We start from the raw sequence: 22,725 nt of genomic DNA on the forward strand, positions 1-22,725 counted from the left end.
TTTTTTTTCTAGCTTTTTAAAAAATTATTTTTATCTGTTAGATAGAGACAGCCAGAAATCAAGAGGGAAGGGGAGATAGAGAGGGAGAAAGACAGAGAGATACCTGCAGCACTGCTTCAACACTCCACAACTCGCAAAGCTTTCCTCTTTGCAGGTAGGGACTGGGGTCGAACCTGGATCCTTACACATTTTAACATGTGCACTCGACCAGGTATGCCACCACCCGGCCCCTTAATTCACAATTTCTAAAATATTTTGAAAAACTCTTTTAAATCATCTGACTGATTTCTTTTAGATAGAGACAAAGAAGGCATAGAATGAGAGAGAGAGACAGAGAGAGAGGGAGAAAGAAAGTGACTGCAGCACTAAAGCTTCCTTCAATGCAGTGGGAGCTGGACTCAAATCTGGGTCAAGCATGCTATCCAAGTGAGCTATTTCATGGGTCTAGATCTTCTGATGTGATCTAACTGGGATGCAAAAGATGCATGGAGGAGACTGTCAACACCATGAGTTAGAGACACACTGCTTGGTAAAACACTGCACCTGTCACCACCAGGCTGAGGCGCAAGGTACTTGGTTCCCTCTGAGAAACGCTTACTGCTCTGAGTTGCTTCCCTGCCTAAAGTTAAATCCAGGGTCTCTCTGGTAAAGTGCACCCCACCTTTCTTGGGGGGGAATGTTGTTTAAGGAGAGCAAACTTTCACCACAAAGATACAAGAACAGTCAATATTGATCTTGCTGAGGGATGGTGCACCTCACGCCATGGGCCCCTCAAGCATCTGCTCATTACCGCCCAGCCCTCTTCTTTGTGGGGGAAATAATGCCAAGTGGCCTCCAGTGCTATCGGCTGTGGATTGCAAATATTTGAAAGAACTAAATTTCTCTGAATGAGAAAGCACCTTTCTTTGTGACACCCCCCTCCTCCTCCCAAGTCATGTTGATTTTAGGGCTGCACACACTGCCAGCACCTGTGCTTTTTAATTGTTTGCTTGCCAAGAGCACTGCGGTTTTTCTTGATGAGTTTGAGGAGCCATTATGAGTATAGTAACCAATGGAGGGGTATTTCATTTCTCTCTTGGCAATGTGGAGGGGAGGCAGAGGCCTACCAGCAACTGCAGTGAGAGGACAAGGGGAGAGGGGAACAGAAGCTGGAGCTCCTCTGAGCACAGATCAGCACTGCAGACTGAAAAGAAAAGCCTGCATTGGATGGGAGTGAGCATAGTAGTTCTGCAAGACTTCCATGTCTGAGGCCCTGAGGTCCCAGGTTCAATCCCCAGCACTACCATAAGCCACAGCTGAGCAATGCTCTGATCTCTGTCTCTTTCTTCTTCCTCTTCTTCTTCCTCCCCCACTTCCTCCTCCTCCTCCTTCTTCTTTCTCTTCTTCTACCACATAAGCCACAGCTGAGTAATGCTCTGGACTCTGCCTTCTTCTTCCTCCTCCTCTTCTTTTTCTCCTTCTTCTTCTTGTTCTTTTTTGCTTCCAGGGTTATCTCTGGGGCTTAGGTGAATCTACTGCTTCTGGTGGCCATTTGTTCCATTTTGTTGAAAAGGACAGAAATTGAGAGCAGAGGGGGAGATGGAAAGAAAGAAAGAAAGAAAGAAAGAAAGAAAGAAAGAAAGAAAGAAAGAAAGAAAGAAACATGTGCAGACCTGCTTCACAGTTTGTGAAGCTTCCCCCCTGCAGATGGGGAGCAGTGGCTGCTCGAACCCAAGTCCTCATGTGGGTCTTTGTGCTTAGTACTATGTGCACTTAACTGGGTGAACTGCTGCCTGGCCTCCTCTCTGTCTCTTTCTCATTAAAATAAATCGCACGTGCGCACGTGTGTGTGTGTGTGTGTGTGTGTGTCCTTCAGTGTGGACATAGGGTCAGCATACCTGGTAGAGCATACATATTACAATATGCAGGGACTCAAAATCAAGCTCCTGGTCTCCACTTTCCTGGGAAATGCTTCATAAGTGGTAAAGAAGTGCTGCAGATGTCTTTCTCTCTCACTCTATTTCCCCTGCCCAATCAACTTATGTCTTTATTAAAATATATATAATAAATACAAATTTTAAAATATGAACACTGGTCCAAGTGGTGGCACACTCAGTTAGGAAGACATGTTTCCATGCACAAAGACCTAGCTTCCAGCCCCTGCTCCCCATCTACAAGGGGGACACTTCAAGAGTGGTGAAGCAGGTCTGCACGTGTCTTTCTGTTCCTTCCTATTTCTCCCTCGCCTCTCAATTTCTCTCTGTCCAATCTAATAAAAAAAATAGATAGAAAAAAGGGAAGTAAAAATGGCTACCCAAAGTGGTGGACTTGTAATGCTGGCACTGAGCCTCAGAGACAACCCTGGTGGCAATAAAAAATATCAACAAGCAAAAAATTGAATTGTGACTGGAAGTGGCCACTTAGAATCCTGCCTTAGGGTCTAGATGTAAATACTGAATGAAGCTTATATTTCTTTGTAGTTGGAGGGCTCAGTGGTGAAGCACAGGACTTGCATGTGTGAGGCCCTGAGTGTAACCCCCGCCCCTGCCTTGTGTGTACATAGGTGGGTCTCTCACTCTCATTATCATACAAATCTTTTTCAGAAAAGCTTTGTTTTCTTTTTATGTGAAGTATTACCCACCACTGATGGAGCAGGTTCTTGATGACAGCACATTTTTTAGAGAGAGACAGAGATACTTCCTTTGATACAGTGGGGACCAGGCTTGAACCTGGGTCGTACACATCACAAGGCAGTGCACGATCCAAGTGAGCTATTTTGCTTGATCACTTAATTGCTTCCCATTGATCTTTGTACTAACACAGTATTAGGTGAAATAGAGGCTGGTTATTGTGAGCCAATAAACATAGGTGACTGACTGGGTATAGGGATGGATGGATGGTGTCTGTATTAAGCTGTGGCCATTACTGATTTTCCATTCAAAGCAAATGCTATAGCTTCTGCCACCATCATTGGTAGACACATGTTACTTTTCATTCCCTACATATTTGCATTCTGCTTTCAGAAATGAAGAGGGGACAGGAGAAAGCACAGCAGGAAGAGCACATACCTCACCAGGCATGAAGCCTTAGGTTCAACCCCCAGCACCACATGGGAACACCATGAGTAGCAACAAACAAACTCCATGGATAGGGAAGCATATCTCTCTCCCCTCTCTGTCCCTCCTCTACCTCTCCCTCCCTAAATATATAGTATTTAAAAGAGCAGCTGAAGAATGCCACTTGATAATCATACATGCACTAGGACCCAGGTTTATCCCCAGGGCCATGTAATAAAAAGCATATGAGAGCAATCTTGGGTGGAAGATACCTTCCGCCAATGTGGAGTGTGGAGTATGGAGCTCCAGTATGGAGCCACACCCCTGCCATCTTGGTCCAGGGGCTGGGCAGTGGTACATCTGGTTGAGCACAAACATCACTATGTGCATGGCTCTGGGTTCAAGCTCCTGGTCCCCACCTGCAGAGGGGAAACTTCACAAGTGGTGAAGCAGGGTTGCAGGTATCTCTCTCTCTCTCATCCTCTATTATCTTCCCTTTCCCTTTCAATTTCTTTCTACCTCTATCCAAATAAATAAATAAGAATAGGGGGACAAAATGAATGGGGCATAAATCCCAAACTTGATCCTTAAGGATTAAGTGAGCATTCCCCTGTGCCCCCTCAAATTTCAGGAGGCAAAGCAAAAGCACAAATCTGATCACTTCAGCATGTTGCATTATGTTGGCTTCCAGGATTGAAGCTCAGAACCAATGGGGTAAAATGAGATTTTTCTGAGACTCAGGAATCAGTGTTTCACCGTAAGAGATTGCAGTCGGGGGGTACTGCAGCCATTTTACCATCATGAGGTAAAAAGAGTGTTGGATTTGAATTACTTCTTTTGGCAAAAGTAACAAGTTGGAGGCAGGACCATAGGAAAAAAAGGATATATATATATATGAACTGACAGCTATAGAAATAATAATCAACCCATATCTGTAGCCTTGGAAAAAAACTACTGCAGTTTCCTGTGGAAGGAATGGGGACACAGAACTCTGGTGGTGGTAATGGTACAGAATTATACCCCTGTTATCTCATAATTTTGTAACTCAACATTAAATCAGTAATATTTTTTAAGTAGCAAGTTAGGAGAATTTATACTCTTGCTTATTCTGTCTGGTGTCCAGACACATATTTTTGACAAGAGGGTTCAGCCTGTAGTCATGGAACAGCTTTAAAAATATATAAACTCGGGAGCAGGGCAGTGGTGCAGCAGGTTAAGCGCACGTGGAGCAAAGCACAAGGACTGGCATAAGGATCCCAGTTTGAGCCCCTGGCTCCCCCCCTACAGGGGCTTCGCTTCACAGGAAGTGAAGTAGGTCTGCAGGTGTCTGTCTTTCTCTGTCTTCCCCTCCTCTCTCCATTTCTCTCTGTCCTATCCAACAACAATGACCGCAATAACAATAATAACAACGATAAACAACAGGGGAAAATAAATAACTTTTTAAGTTTTAAAAAATATATATAAATTCATGATAGTCCTAATCAATTATGATAAGACTGGCTCTAATAAGGATAATGCTGACCACGTTGTTATCATTCTCCTGTCAGCTGAGCAAAAAATAAATTCAATAAAATATAAAAAAGAATGAATGACAGAATCCTAGGTAATTTACTTGCCTTGAAAATTGAAACAAAGCAGAATTTGACTAAGTTTGGAGTATTTCACCAAAGTAAAAAACTCTAGTGGGGGGGGGAAGAGGGTAGATTTTTTTTTTTTTAGTTTCATGATAGGCGCGTGGGGTGAGGGCACAGACCTTTGGTGGTGGGAATGGTGTTAATATACATAAAAAAAAAAGAAAATTGAAAGAGATGATATTTGCTACAAACTTTCACAACTAAAACAGGGATATTTGTTTATGTGAAGGTAAAGAGTAAGGAGCAGAAGCCAGCCTTATTTGCAAGAGATCTGGAAACTCTGTGCGCATTACAAAACAAGTGCTTCCAATTATATAATCATCCCCAAGCCACCTTGGGTTCCTTGTAGGACCTAAATAAATTGCAGAATGTACTGGAGGAACTATGAGAACAGTGTTGCATAATTGTAAATGCAGGTCTACAGGAGATGAATGTGTAAGTGAAATCTTTTTAGAAAAACAGAAACAGGGGGCCAGGCAGTGGCGCACCTAGTTAAGCACACACACTACAGTGAGCAGGGACCCGGGTTCAAGCCCCTGGTCCCCACCTGCAGGGGGAATGCTTCATGAGTGGTGAAGCAGGGCTGCAGGTATCTGTTTCTCTCCCTCCTCTCTCAATTTCTGTCTCTATCCAATATTAAATAAAAATTTAAAAAACAAAAAGAACCATAGGTTCTAGATGTACTAACTTAGCATTTTGAAATGAATCACCAGAATTCCATCTCAACACTGTCACTCTCCATTCAAAAATAAAAGCCCTGAACTGTTTAGGTCATGAGGTGGTGCAGCTGGATGAGCCATGAGCCACTGAAGTCTCATGAATGAGATGTCAAGTTCAACCCCACCCTGTCATGTGCCAGAGTGAAGCTCTGGTTCTCACCCCACCTTCTCATAAGTAACTAATCTTGAAAATAAAATGTTCTATTTTTATTTTATTTTATTTGCTTTCAGGGTTAGTGCTGGGGCTTGGTGCTTGCACCACGAATCCACTGCTCCTGGAGACTATTTTTTTCTTTTTTTGTTGCCCTTGTTGTTTTATCATTGTTGTGATTATTATTAATGTTGTTATTGATGTCATTGTTGTTGGATAGGAAAAAAGAAATCGAAAGAGGAGGGGAAGACAGAGGGGGAGAGAGAAAGATAGACACCTGTAGACCTGCTTCGCCTGTGAAGCGAACCACCTACAGGTGGAGAGCCAGGAGCTCAAACAGGGATACTGATGCCAGTTTGGACATTTTCTGCCAACTGCACTTAACTTTTTTCTACCTTTTTTTTTCTGCCTCCAGGATCATTGCTGGGGCTCAGTGCTTGCACCATGAATCCACTGCTCCTGGAGGCCATTTTTCCCCTTTTTTTGTTGCCCTTGTTGTTGTAGCCTTGCTGTGGTTATTATTGTTATTGCTTATGTCATTCATTGCTGGATAGTTCAGGGAGAAATGGAGATAGAAGGGGAAGAAAGAGGGGGAGAGAAAGACAGACACCCCCAGACCTGCTTCACCACCTGAGACGCAAACCCCCCTGCAATTGGGGAGCCGAGGGGCTTCAACCAGGATCCTTTCACCAGTCCTTGTGCTTCTTGCCATGTGTGCTTAACCAACTGTGCTACCACTCGACAACCCCTGTTTTTTTTTCTTTTATTGCCACTAGGGTTATTGCTGGGACTTGGTGACTGCACAATAAATCCACCACTCTCTGCAACTGCTTTTTCCTTTTTTATTTTTTAACTTGATGGGACAGAGAAATTGAGAGAGAGGAGGAAGGAGAGAGGAAGAGAAAAAGAAAGAAACTTGCAGCACTGATTCACCACTCATGAAGCTTCCCCTCACAGGTGAGGACTAGAGACTTGAACTGAGGTCCTTACACATGCTAACATGTGAGCTCAACTGGATGTCAACCACACAGCCCCAAAGGAAAAAATTCTCAGTAGCAGTTGCATCAGTAGATTCTTCTTAAAATTACCAAAATTATTTGAAATCTTGAAAATGAGACTGTTAGAAGTATAAATTCTTATAATATGGATTTTCAGAAAGTAAGCCAGGAAAAAAAAAAACAATGCCTTTTTGATACATTAAAGCAGTATGTTAATAAAATACTGTTGTGTCAGGAAGTTAGGTTTAGGGTCTGGAGTTTGATTCCTGGCACCATGCAAAATCACCAAGAACAAAGACAGGTGAAATATCATGGAATTTCATGAATGGTAGAGCAGCATCTCTCTCTCTCTCTCTCTCTCTCTCTCTCTATCTATCTATCTCTCTCTTTCTAGCTTGCTTTACAAGTATGAATGAAACCCTTCATTCCTTCCCTGGCACAATATAAAATATAAAATATCATTTTCATTGTATTATATATAATCATGATACAGGAATGTTAACTTTTTTGCCCCCAGGGCTATTGCTGGGCTTAGTTCCTGCACTACAAATCCACTGCTCCTGGTGGCCATCCTTTTTTTTCCCATTGTTGTTGTTGCTGTTATTTCTTTTGTTGTTGTTGTTGGACAGGACAGAGAGAATTTGAGAGAAGAGGGGAAGACAGAGAGGGGGGAGAGAAAGATAGACACCTTCAGACCTGCTTCATTGCTTGTGAACCCCCCCCCCCACACACACACACACAAGTGGGGAACCAGGGGCTTGGACAGGGCAGAAGGCCTAGCAGTTCTTCACACTATGTGTGCTTAACCCGGTGTGCTACCTTCTGACTCCCAGAAATGTTAACTTTTGGTCAATTTTAAATTCATGTTACTGTTCAAGCTCAGGGACGAGAGTAGCTCCCTAATGTGGGAAAGGGGTATATGATCCACCACATCAATAAACGAAAAACTAAAAAACACATGATTGATTTAATAGATTCAGAGAAAGCCTTTGACAAAATCCAACATCCTTTCATGATGAAAACTCTACAAAAATGGCAATAGATAAAAGAAAATCCTTAAATCATATTGAGTCTACATACAGCAAATATAGAACCAACATCATACCTAATGATGAGTAGCTTGCAACTTTTGACATTACTTATCGGAATGTGAGAGTTTAAGGCTTGACATAAAAAATTAGATAAAATCAAGGAAAGTTACATGGTTTTCTTCAAGGCTTGCTGAAAATGAAAGTGCAGAATTCATAATTTTTTTAAAAAAATATGGGCAGCAATGATACTAAAATATAAACTTCTTCCTGAAAAATATCTGACCATATAATTTACTTGTGTGATTGGAAAGCTTGAGCTATTGTCTTCCTAACCTTAAAGACAACAGGAACCTTCCACTTCCTCAATAGAGCCTATATTTCTCCCAGTCCTGGAACCTCCAGAGTGGGGCTCACTTTCCTGCATGCTTCTCTCAATTCATATAAAATGATATTGCATCCTCTGTCCCCAACCTAATCTGTTGTGACCCCAACAGGAGTTTGGGACTATTAGCACACAAATGACTTCACCCTGAGGAGGTGCTTCCGAGAAGGGAATGTATAAAAGCACTGAACTTTGAGCAGATCGCTCTCTTTGGCTGCTGCTGCTTCTCTTCCCTGATCCAGCTTTCTATTTCTTTTCCAGCCATGACATCATCTCCCCAATAACTTGGATCCACCTGTATATAAGAGTTCAGACTCAGAGAGGGGAAAAAGCTAGTATACCCACAGGCCCTTTGAAATAGAACCAAAATATGCCTACTAGCTATATACAAAATGGAGCACCCCCCCCCCAATTCTTCATCTGCACTATTCCAGGCTTTACGTTCATGATTGATCAACAATTTGTTTGGTTTTGTATGTTAACTCTCTTTTCAGCCACTAGGTTCCATATTCAAGATGCCGACCATACTTCCCTGGACAGACAATCCCACCAATGTGTCCTGGATAGCCGCGTCCTCAGAGCCCCACCCTACTAGGAAAAGAGAGAGGCAGGCTGGGAGTGTAGATAGACCTGCCATGCCCATGTTCAGCAGGGAAGCAATTACAGAAAACAGACCTTCAACCTTCTGCATCCCACAATGACCTTGGGTCAAGACTCCCAGAGGAATAAAGAATAGGAAAGCTAACAGGGGAAGGGATGGGATAAGAAGTCTGGTGGTGGGAATTGTATTGAGTTGTACCCCTCTTATCCTATGGTTTTGTCAATGTTTCCTTTTAATAAATAAATAATAAAAAATAAAATAAAAAATTGTGCTGCTAAGAACATATGTGTACACAGATATTTTTGGATGGGTGTATTGGATTCCTTAGGATATATCCCCAGGGAAGGAATTGCAGGATCATAGAGTAAGTCCATTTCTAGACTTCTGAGAGTTCTCCAGACTGTTCTCCACAGAGGTGGGACCAATTTACATTCCCACCAGCAGTGCAGGAGAGTTCCTTTGACCCCCACAAACTCTCCAGCATTTGCTGCTACTACCTTTTCTGATGTTTGACATTCTCACAGGAGTGAAGTGGTATCTCATTGTTGTCTTTATTTGCATTTCTCTGACAAACAAAGACTTGGAGCATTTTTTCATGTGTTTCTCAGCCTTTTGGATCTCTTCTGTGGTGAATATTCTGTCCATGTCCTCTCCCCATTTTGGGATGGGGTTATTTGTTTTCTTGTTGTTGAGTTTGGCAAGCTTTTTATATATTTTGGTTATTAAACTCTTGTCTGCTATATGGTATGTAAAGATCTTCTCCCATTCTGTGAGGGGTCTTGTTGTTTGGGTAGTAATTTCTTTTACTGTGCAGAAGCTTTTTAATTTGATGTAGTCCCATAGGTTTATACTTGCCTTAGTCCTCTTTGTAATTGGATTCATTTCACTGAAGATGTCTTTAAAATTTATGCAAAAAAGGGTTCAGCCAATATTATCTTCTAACTACCTGATAGTTTCTGGTTTAACATCCAAGTCCTTGATCCACTTGGAATTTACTTTTGTATTTGGTGAAATATAGTGGTTCAGTTTCATTCTTCGGTGTTTCAACCCATTTTCCCCAACACCATTTGTTGAAGAGAATCTATTTTCCCCATTTAATAGTCTGGGCAACTTTGTCAAAGATTAGATGTCCATAGGTGTGGGAGCTTACTTCCATACTCTCAATTCTATTCCACTGGTCAGTGTGTCTATTCATGTTCCAGTACCAAGCAGTTTTGATGACAATGGCCCTATAATACAATTTGAGATCTGGGAGTGTGATGCCTCCAGTTCTTTCTTCTCAAGATTGTTTTGGCAATTCTATGCTTTTTCTGGTTCCAGATAAACATTTGTTCTAGTCTCATAAAAAATGTAGTTGGAATATTGATGGGGATAGCATTAAATTTGTAGATGGCTCTGGATAGTATATTCATTTTGATGATGTTAATTCTTCCAACCAACAAACATGGAATATCTTTCCTCTTCTTTGTGTCTTTTTCAATTTCCTTGAGTAGTGACTAATAATTTTCAGTATATAAGTCTTTCACTTCCTTGGTTAGGTTTATTCCTAGATATTTTATTGTTTTTGTTGCTATAGTAAAAGGAATTGATTTCTGGATTTCCACTTCTTCTAACTTCTTAGTGTTTGCATAGAAGAATGCCACTAACTTTTGAATGTTAATTTTGTAGCCTGACACATTACTATATTGCCTGATGATTTCCATAAGCTTCTTGCTGGATTCCTTAGGTTTTTCTATGTATAGTATCATGTCATCTGCAAGTAGGGAGAGGTTGACCTCTTCTCTTCCAATCTGTATTCCATTAATTCCTTGCTCCTGTCTGATTGCTATGGCAAGAACTTCCAACACTATGTTGAATAGTAATGGTGACAGGGGGCAGCCCTGTCTAGTACCTCACCTGAGGTACTTCCAGTTTTTTACCATTGAGTATGATGTTGGCTGTAGGTTTGCTGTATATAGAATCTACTATTTTGAGGAATTTTCTATCTATTCCCATTTTTTGTAGTGTTTTGATCATAAAGGGATGTTGGATTTTGTCAAAGGCTTTCTCTGCATATATGACCATGTGGTTTTTGGTCTTGCTTTTATTGATGTGGTGTGTCACATTGATTGATTTATTTATATTAAGCCAACCTTGCATGCCTGGGATAAACCCCACTTGGTCATGATGAACAATATTTTTAATATACTGCTGTATCCAGTTGGCTAGAATTTTGTTCAATATTTTAGCATCTATGTTCATCAGAGATACTGGTCTGTAGTTTTATTTTTTGTTTGTGTCTCTGTCTGCTTTTGTATCAGAGTAATGTTGGCTTCATAGACACTGGAAGACAGTATTCCAGTGTCTTCAACTTTCATGAAGGCTTTTAAAAGTAGAAGTGTTAGTTCTTCTTTGATGGTTTTGTAGAATTCATTTGTAAAACCATCTGATCCAAGACTTTTAGTTTTGGGAAGGTTTTTTGATAAGTGTTTCAATTTCATTAGCTGTGATGGGCCTGTTCATATTATCTAGTTCCTTTTATTTAATTTTGGAAGTTTGTAGGTATCTAGGAAATTGTCCATTTCTTCCCGGTTCTCTAGCTTGGTGGCATATAGTTGTTCATGGAAGTGGCACATGATATCTTGGATTTCTGTGGTGTCTGTTATGATAGCTCCTCTTTCATTTACAATCTAATTTATTTTTTTAATATTTATTTATTTATTCCCTTTTGTTGCCTTTGTTGTTTTATTGTTGTAGTTATTATTGTTGTTGTTGATGTCGTTGTTGTTGGATAGGACAGAGAAAAATGGAGAGAGGTGAGGAGGACAGAGAAGGGGAGAGAAGGATAGACACCTGCAGACCTGCTTTACCACTTGTGAAGCTACCCCCTGGAGGTGGGGAGCTGGGGGATCGAACCGGGATCCTTACACCGATCCTTGCACTTTGCGCCACGTGTGCTTAACCCACTGCACTACCGCCTGACTCCCTTACAATCTGATTTATTTGGGTCTTCTCCTTTTTTTGTGAGTCCGGCTAAAGGTTTTTTGATTTTTTTCACTCTTCTGAAGAATCAATATTTAGTTTTGTTGATCTTTTGCATGGTTTTATTATTTTCAATGTTATTGATTAGCGCCCTAACTTTAACTTTAGTGATTTCTGTCCTTCTGTTTGCTCTAGAGTTCCTTTGTTCTTCTTCTAGGTCTTTAAGATGTGCCATCAGGCTGTTTATTTGTGCTTTCTTTTTGTTTCCTAATATGTGCTTGCCTGGCTATGAACTTCCCTCTCAGTACTGCCTTAGCTGTGTCCCCAAAAGTTTGATAGCTTGTGTCTTCATTTTCATTGACCTCTTGAAACATTTTGATTTCTTCCTTAATTTCCTCTTTGACCCAGTAGTTGTTAAGTAGTGTACTATTGAGCTTCCACATTTTGAAATGACTACTAATCTTTTGTTGATTGTGAAGTATTAGTTTAATTCCACTGTGGTCTGAGAAGATACTTGGGATGATTTCAATGCCTTTGAATTTACTGATGCTGTCTTTGTGGCCTAACATGTGGTCTATCCTTGAGAATGACCCATGTGGACTTGAGTAGAATGTGTAATCCAGTTTCTTGGGATGAATGACTCTGAAAATGTCCAGCAGATCTAGTTTATCTATCTCCTCATTTAGCTCCCTCATGTCTTTATTGATTTTCTGCCTGGATGATCTGTCAAGCTGAGAGAGTGGGATGTTAAAGTCCCGTACTATGACTGTGTTGCTATTATTATATTGCTGTAGCTCTTTCAGTAGATGTTTGATATATTTAGATGGCTTCCCATTGGGTGCATAGAAGCTAAAAATTGTTAAGTCTTCTTAATTGACTGATCCTGTGAGCGTTAAGTAATGTCCATCCATATGTTTTTTAATTTTATTGATTTTAAAATCTACCATGTCAGATATGTGAATAGTTGTTCCCACCCTTTTTTGTGGGCCATTGGCTTGTATGATAGTTTTCTATCCTTTCACTTTGAGTCTGTGTTTGTCTTGTTGAGTTAGGTGGGTTTCTTGTAGACAGCATACTGTAGGATTGTGCCTTCTGATCCATCTTCCTACTCTGTGTCTTCTAATAGGTATATTCACTCCATTGAGATTTATTGATATCAAAGATTGAAGATATTTTAATGCCATTTTTGTAGATTTTTAGAGTGTTCTGATAGATGGCATGTTTATGGTGGTCTGACTGTTTATAGAAGACCTGCCCAGAACTTCTTTCAGGGCAGGCTTGGTGATAGTTGATTTCTTCAACTGTTACTTGTCTGGGAAGTTTTTTATGCCTCCATCTAGTCTGAATGACAGTCTAGCAGGAGACAGTATTCTTGGTTAAAAGACTTTCTCATTGAGCACTCGATAGATATCTTGCCATTCTCTTATGGCCTGTTGTGCTGGTATGGAGAAGTCTGCTGCTAATCTTATGGGTTTTTCTCTTATGGGTAAGTGACTCTTTGTTTTTTCTCTTGCAGCCTTCAGGATCCTTTCTTTATCCTTATTCCTTTCCATTCTAAATATGATGTGTCTTGGTGTCTTTAAGTCTGGGTTCATTCTGTTTGGGATGCTCTGGGCTTCTTGAACCTTTATGTCTTTGATGTTGTCTAGACTAGAGAAGTTCTCAGCTATTATGTCCTAAAGAATGCTTTCTTCCCTTCCCTCTCTTTCTTCCTCTGGTAAGACAATAATGTGTTTATTATTTCTTTTGAAGTCATCCCAGAGGTCTCTGTTGTTGTTTCCAGTATTTTTATCTCTTTTTGAGATCTCTTACTTTTTTTTAGTTGTCCCTAATCTGTCCTCTATCTTTCTAATTCTGTCATCAGCCTCATTGATTATATTCTCTCTCCCCTCTACTGTTTTCTTTAGTTCATCTATTTTTTTACCCTGTTCTGATACTGCTTTAGCTTGTTCAGCTAGCTGTGCTCGTAGCTCAGCTATTTCAGCTTTCAGCTCTTTAATAATCTTGAGATAATTAATGTTTTCTTCCAGAGTCTCATTTGTTGTTTCTGCATTTCTGATGACAATTCTTTCAAATGTTTTACTCACTCCTGTGATTATTTCCTTAACTAGTGGTTAGATGTTGACCTCACTATTTTGTGCTTCAACCTTTGGGGGGGTTTAGCTGGATTCTTGTCCTGGTTCATTTCTCCAATATTTCTTCCTGTTGGTTTAACCATTCTATATAGTATGTTATGAGGCCCCTCTCTCAGTAGTTTTCAAATTACTGATCACCTTTGCCTGGATTGACTTGTGGCTAAATAAGGTACTTAAAGGACTCACAATTGTGGAAATTGACAGTTGTTTCAATATTATTTTAATCCCTGAGTTGAAGCACAGTGTCTTAAATGCCTCTTTTGTTCTTTTTCTTCCCTGTAGGCTATGTGAGCCTGAGGGCTTTTAAACTATAAATAGGCTTCTTAGCTTAATCCCTCACTCCTGACCAAGAGACAAATCAGGGTGTGAGAGAGATAATCCAGTGGTTATACAAAGATACTCTCACACCCTAAGGATCCAAAGCTCCAGGCTCAATTCTGCTTCTCTGCCGAGCTGGGCAGCACTGCTGGGCTCTGTAAATTTCTAAACAAGTCCCCTTTATAGTCTGTAGGTTCTGAGGCAATTATTCACTATGTTCTCATCAGGACAACAACATGGAAAGGCTCCCATCGTGCAGCCTTACCGCTAAGCCACTGAGGTATAAATCTTCTTATGAGTTTACTGGTTAGTTCTCTATGCCCTGGTGTTAGCACAGGACCTGCCCCCTGCTACTCCAGCCTCTGAGGGCAGTAACAATGGAGACTCACAATTGCATTTGGTGAGTCTTAGTGGACTTCTCCTCCCTTCAGCCATCTTTTTGCTGGTGAAACAGATTGGAGGTGGTACCTCAACTGGTAAACTGGTGGACTGTTACCAGCCACTTAATATCTCCCTAGGCTCCTCTTTGTCCAGGAGCCATATGTATTTGCACTCACTGGTGATTTAGTGGGTTCCTGAAGTCATTCTAGTCCTGCCTTGTTGCGGTCTCAGATGATCTCTTTTGGTATTCCTGGTTGAATGCACATGTTACCATGTGCAAGGACCTGGGTTTCAATACCTATACTTTTAAAGCTCTTCCAAAACACTGAAGACAAAGGAATACTCCCTTCCACCTTCTATGAAACCAAAACCACTCTGATACCAAAAGCATATAGGAATACAATAAAAAAGGGAAACTATAGACCAATATTTCTGATGAACATAAGTGCTAAAATACTGAAAAAAAATCCTAGCCAGCCAGATACAGCCATATATTAAATATGTTCATCACGACCAAGTGGGATTTATCCCAGGAATGCAAGGATGGTTCAATATATGTAAATTAATCAATGTGATTCACCACATCAATAAAAGCAAAAATAGAAATCACATGATTATCTCAATATATGCAGAAAAAGCCTTTGACAAAATCCAACACCTATTCATTATCAAAACACTACAAAAAATGGGAATAGATGAAAAATTCCTTAAGATAGTAAAATCCATATATAGCACAACTACAGCCAACAGCATACTCAATGGACAGAAGCTGAAAGCATTCCATCTCAGATCAAGGACTAGTCATGGCTGTCCATCATCACCACTATTCTTCAACATAATATAGAAAGTTCTCACCATAGCAATCAGGCAAAATAAAGGACTACAGATTAGAAGGAAAGAAGTCAAACTCTCACTATTTGCATATGATAAGTAGTATACATAGAAAAAAGCCTTAAGTATCCTGCAGAAAGCTTCACTAGTTATATATCAAGTTGTCAGGCTACAAAATTAATGTACAAAAATCAGTGGCATTCCTTTATGCAAACACTAAGTCAGAAGAGGAGGATATCCAGAAATCACTCCCATTCACTATCTCAGTAAAATTAATATAATACCTAGGAATAATCCTAATCAAAGAAATGAAAGACTTGCATACTGAAAACTATGAGTCACTATTCAAGGAACTATAAAATGATAAAAAATATATAGTAAGATATCCCATGCTCATGGATTGGAAGAATGATTATCACCAAAATTAATACTCTACCCAAAGCCATATACAAATTTAATGTGATACCAATCAAGGTTCCACCAATTTTCTTAATTACAATAATTTACCTAGAACCAGAAAATACCTAGATTGCCAAAACAATCTAAAGAAAAAGAAACAGAAATGGAGGCATGGACATCATACTTTCAGACCTCAAACTATAAGGTCATTATATTCAAAACTGCCTGATACTGGAACAAAAATAGATACACAAACCAGCAGAACAGAACTGTAAGCCCAGAAATAAAACCCCACACTTATAGATATCTAATTTTTTATAAGAGGACCCAAACAATTAAAAGAAGGAAGGAAGTTCTCTTCAGTAAATAGTTCTGGAAAAACTGGGTTGAAATGTGCAGAAGAATGAAACTGAACTACCTTATCTCACCAGAAACAAAAGTCAACTCCAAATGGATCAAGGAGTTGGATATTAGACAAGAAACTATCAAATACTTAGAGGTAAATATTAGCACAACACTTTCCCATCTAAACTGCAAGGGCATCATAAATGATACAGACCCAATTGCAAGGAAGACTAAAACAAAAACAAATCAGTGGGATTACATCAAATTGAAAAGCTTCTGCACAGCAAAAGAACCACTACCCAAACAAAGAGACCCCTCACAGAATGGGAGAAGATCTTCACATGCCATGTTGTTTTCGACGGGTTATGTTGTTTTCGCCGGGCTGGCTTCACGGGCGGATAACAGACGACCAGGGACTCATGGTTGAGCTGTAGGCAGTATCTCTTTATTCATGCAGGATGCAGCACAATCTAAGACGAGCTAAGCTAAACTAAAGGTACCGTAAAACTCACAATGCTGTCTTTATATATACTTGCCAAGTAGGGTGGAAACAGGATGTGACATAGAGAGGGTGGAGAGAAAAGTGACTGGTGACAATCAGAGTGTGACAAGGAGAGGATCAGGGTGTGACAAGGAGGGGGCAGAGCAGGCAAGAATCCTATCACTGAACCACCAATGCCCTGGAGGGAGTGTAAAAGTGATTTATGTAAATAGACCAAAGCTTTGAATGGGATTAAATCTATCCCTATATAAGCATGGTTAAGCAGAAGCCAGGGGGAGCTGGCATACTATCCAACAATGCCATACATCAGACAAGAGACTAATAACCAAAATATATAAAGAGCTTACCAAACTTAGCAACAAAACAAATAAATGACCCAATTCAGAAGTGGGGAGAGGATATGAACAGAATATTCACTACAGAAGAGATACAAAAGGCCAACAGACAATTGAAGAATTGCTCCAAGTCACTGAATGTCAGAGAAATGCAAATAAAGACATTGAGATACCACCTCAACCCTGTGAGAATGCCATACATCAGAAATGACACAAACAGCAAATGCTGGAGAGGTTATGGGGACAAAGAATCCCCCTTGCACTACTGGTGGGAATGTAAATAGATCCAACCCCTTTGGAGAGCAATCTGAAGAACACTCACAAGACTAGAAACGGACCCAAAAATTCCTCTTCTAGGGATATATCCTAAGGAGTCAAGCACAACCATCCAAAAAGATATATTACACCTATGTTCATAGCAGCAGGTGTCCAACAAGAGATGAATGGCTGAGAAATTTGTGGTATATATACACAATGGAATACTGCTCAGCTATTAAGAATAATGAACCCACCTTCTCCAACCCATCTTGGATGGAACTAAAAGGAATTATGTTAAGTGAAGTAAGTCAGAAGAGAAAGATGAGTATAAAATGATCACACTCATAAACAGCAATTAAGAGAGAAGAACAGAAAGGGAAACATAAAGCATATGTTAACTGTGTTTGGAGTATTGCATCAAAGTAAAAAAAAAAATTCTGGGTGGAGAATGAGGTTAGATTTTCAGCTTCACTATAGGGGGTGGGGGTAGGGTCACAGACCTTTGGTGGCAGAAATGGTGTTAATATACACTCCTATATTAACCTATAGTTACTAATCACTGTTTATTCAATTTGAGAGGGGGAAAATAGATTGAATATCTCAAATATTTTGATGCATAGACTCCAGTTCTGATTATCTATTACTTCAATCTAAGCACTTATAGTTTCAAATTGGTAACCTGATTTTTAATACATTTCTAATAATGACTTTTTCTTTGAAATATTAAATCACCTATAATCTTATACCAGGGAGAACACAAGAAATTGGTCTTGTCAGTATATAAGATACAGCTATGTGTAAACAGCACTAATGACAAAAATCATGGTGAGGTCTTATATGATACAGAAAATCTTAACAATGGGATTTTCAAAGTAAACCAAATTCCCAAATAACTTGCTTATAACAATAACTATCTATTGCCTTCTTATACCCTAAGACAGCAGGAAACTTCCCCATTCTCTATAATACCCATATCTCTCCCAGTCCTGGAACCTCTGGGACATGGCTCATTTGCCTTCTTGCTTCTCTTGATCCATACCATTTGATAACTGCATCTGTTGATTTCAACCAAATCAATGCAACCAGTACTTACTTGACATGTTTGACTCCAGAGTGTGTCCATTCCAGGTGTGGAATGTCACCCTTCAGCTCCAATACTCTGGTGAGACCTTTCCTAGCTCATAACATTCCTTAATTCAATTTCAGGTGATTCACTTCCTAACAAAGCCACAGAACCTAGACTAGGGCCCATGAGATCGAGCACATGTGCATATGTACCCATAAGTTAGGGGAAAATGCATATCTTAAAGTGCACAATATCTGACAGTGACTCAGTAAGTGCAACAAGCAAGTAGAACCTAAAAATGACGCCATAAAGTACTTAATCAAGTAGTTTCTACTTAGACTTAGATACCTTTCTCACCTACTTCCTATTTCACTTCTCTCAATCACTATAAGGTTAACCTTACCAGATAAAGTAATGACTGCAAAAGCTGAATGAGAGCTAGACAGCAGCATACTTTAATGATGGCTCTTCTGGTCACTGACAGGGCACCCCATTATCCAGGGCCCTAGTCAGGGAATCCTGGGATTCCCATATAGACATGATGGGCCCAGACCTCTAAAAGAGTTGACACCATCACTGGTCATCTCCATCAGGACCTTTCCTACAAGGACCTTTCCCTCAAGGTAGAACAACAATGGTAGGGACTTCCCCACTCTCCAAAAGGAGACTGGGTCAACATACTCTGCCCCTCAAGGAAGATGGGTCCTGAAATGAATACAGCCTGGAATGTTCCTAGCTATGACCACAGAATGTGAGCTCAGACCTACAGGGATACAGAGGTTACACAGGCTCCTGCACTGAATATAGGCTCCAGATCAGATCTATGGTGTTTATTGTTAACAGTATTCATATACTTTTCCCATACTTGGGAGCTACTCTCTTCCTTGATCCAGCTTTGTAGCCCTATTTCCAACTCTGACACCATCTCCTCAGATAATACCTTTAGCCCACCTGCATGTTAGCCGTGGATTCAGGCAAAAATTAGTAAAGTTATGGGCCCTTTGAAATATACCTAAAACAGACCTACTAGCTTTTTCCAAAATGGAGACTTCAAATCTTATCTGCTACAGTCTTACCTTTAAGTTTCTGATTATTAAACAATTTTTTTTCTGCTTTATATCCTAATGCTTTTCAGCTACCAAGTTGCAGATGCTATCATGACACCAGCCTGAATTCCCTGGGAAGATGACCTCACCAATATGTCTTGGAACCTCACCTTTCTAGAGTCCTACCCAACTAGGGAAAGAGACAAACAGACTAGGAGTATGGATCCACCTGCCAGTGCTCATGTCTAGCAGAGAAGCAATTGCAGAAGCCAGACCTTCCACCTTCTGCTTCCCATAATTATCCTGGGTCCATGCTCCCAGAGCGATAAAGAATAAGATAGCTTCCAATGGAGGGGTTGGAATATGGAACTTTGGCAGTGGGAGTTGTGTGGAATTGTACCCTTCTTATCCTATAGTCTTGTTAAATAAGCCATTATTATTTTTTTCTAAAAAATGAAGTTTGTCTCTGTAAGAGTGTACACTTATTTTTATTTTTAGATTCTCTATCTTTTGGCATCAAAAGCAGATATTGTCTGACACCATTGTGATTTATGTGCTTTGTGACTCACTTAAAAGATAGTTTCATAACTTTTCTTTGTCCCTATCTTTACAATTTTTGTGATCTCTTTATCACTGTTGAAACGAACTTTGTAGTAAAGTGTCTGGTTTGTGTTTGCTTTCATTTTGCTAGAAACACTCAAGTTAGCTCTTTCAATCTGGAAACTCCTAAGTTTTTGGATGTGCTAAGAAGATGAAAGGGAAGGAAATAATGAGGAGTTAAGAGTACAAAGGTAATGTTCACAAAGAAAATAAGACCGGGGAGTCCAGCGGTAATGCAGTAGGTTAAGCACAGGTGGCACAAAATGCAAGGACCAGTATAAGGATCCAGGTTCCAGCCCCTGCAGGGGAGTCTCTTCACAAGCAGTGAAGCAGGTCTGCAGATGTCTATCTTTCTTTCCCCCTCTCTGTCTTCCTCTCCTCTCTCAATTTCTTTTTGTCCTGTCCAACAATGATGACACCACCACCAACAACAACAACAATAATAACTACAACAACAAAACAACAAGGGCAACAAAAGGGAAAATAAATAATAAAAAAGAAAATAAGACTGCATCTTCAAAAAAAAAGTAAGTACAGAATGAAAGAGGTCAAGGCCACACTTCACAAAGATACTTAGTCTCCCCAAATTTACAAAGAGACAGGATAAAAATATCTATATTTCAGGTGCTATTAGAAAGTGTGATTGAATATATATATATATATATGTATATATATGTATATGTATATGTATATGTATATAGGCTAAGTGATAGCACCTGAAATCCTGATACATGGTCCAGGTCTAAGAATAAGTTTTCTGCTATTTTCCAAGGTAACAAAGTTAGTGTCTCCACTTAATTATTAACTAGCCCTTCAATTGTTGTCAGGAATCCTGGTCTATTATTAGTCCTCTTTTTATAGACTATAAATTAAAATATACCCATCTTCCATCTCATCATCTTTCTTTCTGAGACACCAATGCACACATTATCCTACATGGCAAAAAGAGCTTAGAATCAGTACTTTGATTTTAACATACTGAAGAATGTATATGTTCACACAGGTAGACCAGCACACACTCTGACTCCATGTTCTATGTATAAAGAAATAAAGTGACTCAAAGGGAGGTGATGATTAAAATGTTGATGTCTCCTCTTTTTTTAGTTTCCCTATGATCTAACAATGCCACTCAAAGGTCATGGAAGCACGAATTTGAAAGAATACATACATTCTTATGTTTATTGCTCTTAAGCCTAAAGATGTTGTTTCTCAAGAAAACATAAACTTAAGTTCCTTTCAATTCCTCCTCAGTGATATAGTTTGAATCTCACTTGGACCAAGGAATAATAACTCAATTACCCGATGATTTATTACAAAACACTTTGTCCACACTGGATATTTTGATGTATAAATATCAGCCTATTACACTCCCTCTATCCCAGGCCGGCTTCACATTTCAGATTTCATTAGCCAATAAAGCCAGGTTTATTTATAATAAAGTTAAGCCCTTCAAACCACTGACCATGGAAACCAGATTTTGAAATAATTCAGATTTGTGTTTCTGTTCTTTCTAATTAAGGGTAATATCGGGAAGCACAGACAGTGGGTAGCATTGTTCGAGCACCATGGATTTAAGCAAGAAAATCTGATTATCAGCTCATGTCAGAAGCCAAGCGATAATGCAGCTTAGCATTCGTTTGGGCTTTTTCTTTGGCCAAGAGATAATTACCGTTCATGAAGCCTTACGTAAGTGTATCTAATATCTAAGGTCCTAAAATTTATGAATAGCAAAGGCATACAATAGGCAAAGAAGAATTACTGTATTTATTATTTCTATGACTTTTTCCACCATGATAATTTCATTACTGAGCAAAGTCGAATGTCTGAAAATCAAAGTATAATTTATTAAAGGACAAGAAGTTAAATATGCTGGCAGAGTTTTCTGCCAATGTCCTTTGGTGAAAGTTGTTTCTAACAAATAAGAAGTAGACTCACCCGAATTTTAATAGGAAATTTACCAAAGAGGATTCAGGGTTACCTTCTGAGGTCATTGCACAAATAGATGTTAAGATTCTGCAGTAAGATCTTTTTCTTTCATAGTGTTATTTCTTAATCCCATGGTGCTGGTAATAAATTCAGTGCTTCCAAACAAACAACGCCAAAATTTGAATATTGAAAAGCACTTTTGAGGGGGGTAGGTAATGATATCAGAGTGAGCACTGCTCAAATATAAGCAAAGAGTGTACATATCACACAGGAAGTCAAAAGGGGAAATATTTGAAATAGAGATTGAAATTGAAGTTTGAAAAATGAAACCAAATTCAGTTCAAGGATGAAAAAAAAAAAAAATCAAGCTGTAAAGTTACCAAAATAAGAATGCAGAGATCCTCCGAAACCATGAAGAAACAGTAACTTTGAAGAGAAAGCAAACATAGTTATCTGAAACTATGGCTTGTTAGGAGCACAATTTGACATTTGTTTCTTGTTCATTATAAACCAGCAGTAACTAATATTTATTGAGTACCTACTACAGAATAGCCATTGCTGTAAACACTGTATGGACATATAAACTAACCAGAATACCCCATAGGTGAAGACATTACTTAATGCTCCTTATTTTCAGAGAATAGGAAGACAATCACAGAGAGATTAAAAAATGTGCCCAACTGGCTCCTACTATTATAAATTATATAAAGGGTACTTGATTTTTACTTTTCCTTGTGAGTTCCAAGAAATTATACTACATGCACTATCTCCAGAATTTATAAAGTGTAATATATATCCAGACACCTTGTATTCTAGAACTGTCTTACATCCTAAACCACCATAGCAAAACAATAGGAAACAGTATGTTAGGACTAATCAAAGCCACTCCCACTTAGAACAAATCACAGAACTTTAAAAAATTTTTTTTATTTATAAAAAGGAAACATTGACAAAATCATAGGATAAGAGGGGTACGACTTCACACAATTCCCACCACCAGAAATCTGTATCCCATCCGCTCCCCTGATAGTTTTCCTATGCTCTGGGAGTATGGACCCAAGGTCATTGTGA

At 39.4% G+C, this 22,725-nt stretch overlaps 1 protein-coding gene across 1 annotated transcript in view; it reads right to left on the minus strand.

The window, feature by feature from the left end:
- The window catches only part of C7H12orf42 (chromosome 7 C12orf42 homolog), a 97,905-nt gene extending 76,186 nt beyond the window's left edge, over positions 1-21,719 (minus strand). Inside the window, 3 exon segments of the mRNA XM_060193497.1 lie at positions 19,740-19,871; positions 21,488-21,551; positions 21,664-21,719. Of these exon segments, the coding sequence (XP_060049480.1) occupies positions 19,740-19,871; positions 21,488-21,551; positions 21,664-21,719 (252 nt within the window).
- Positions 21,720-22,725: the final 1,006 nt, after the last annotated feature.

The sequence above is a fragment of the Erinaceus europaeus genome, chromosome 7 (assembly GCF_950295315.1).
Source record: "Erinaceus europaeus chromosome 7, mEriEur2.1, whole genome shotgun sequence".
NCBI lineage: Eukaryota > Metazoa > Chordata > Mammalia > Eulipotyphla > Erinaceidae > Erinaceus > Erinaceus europaeus.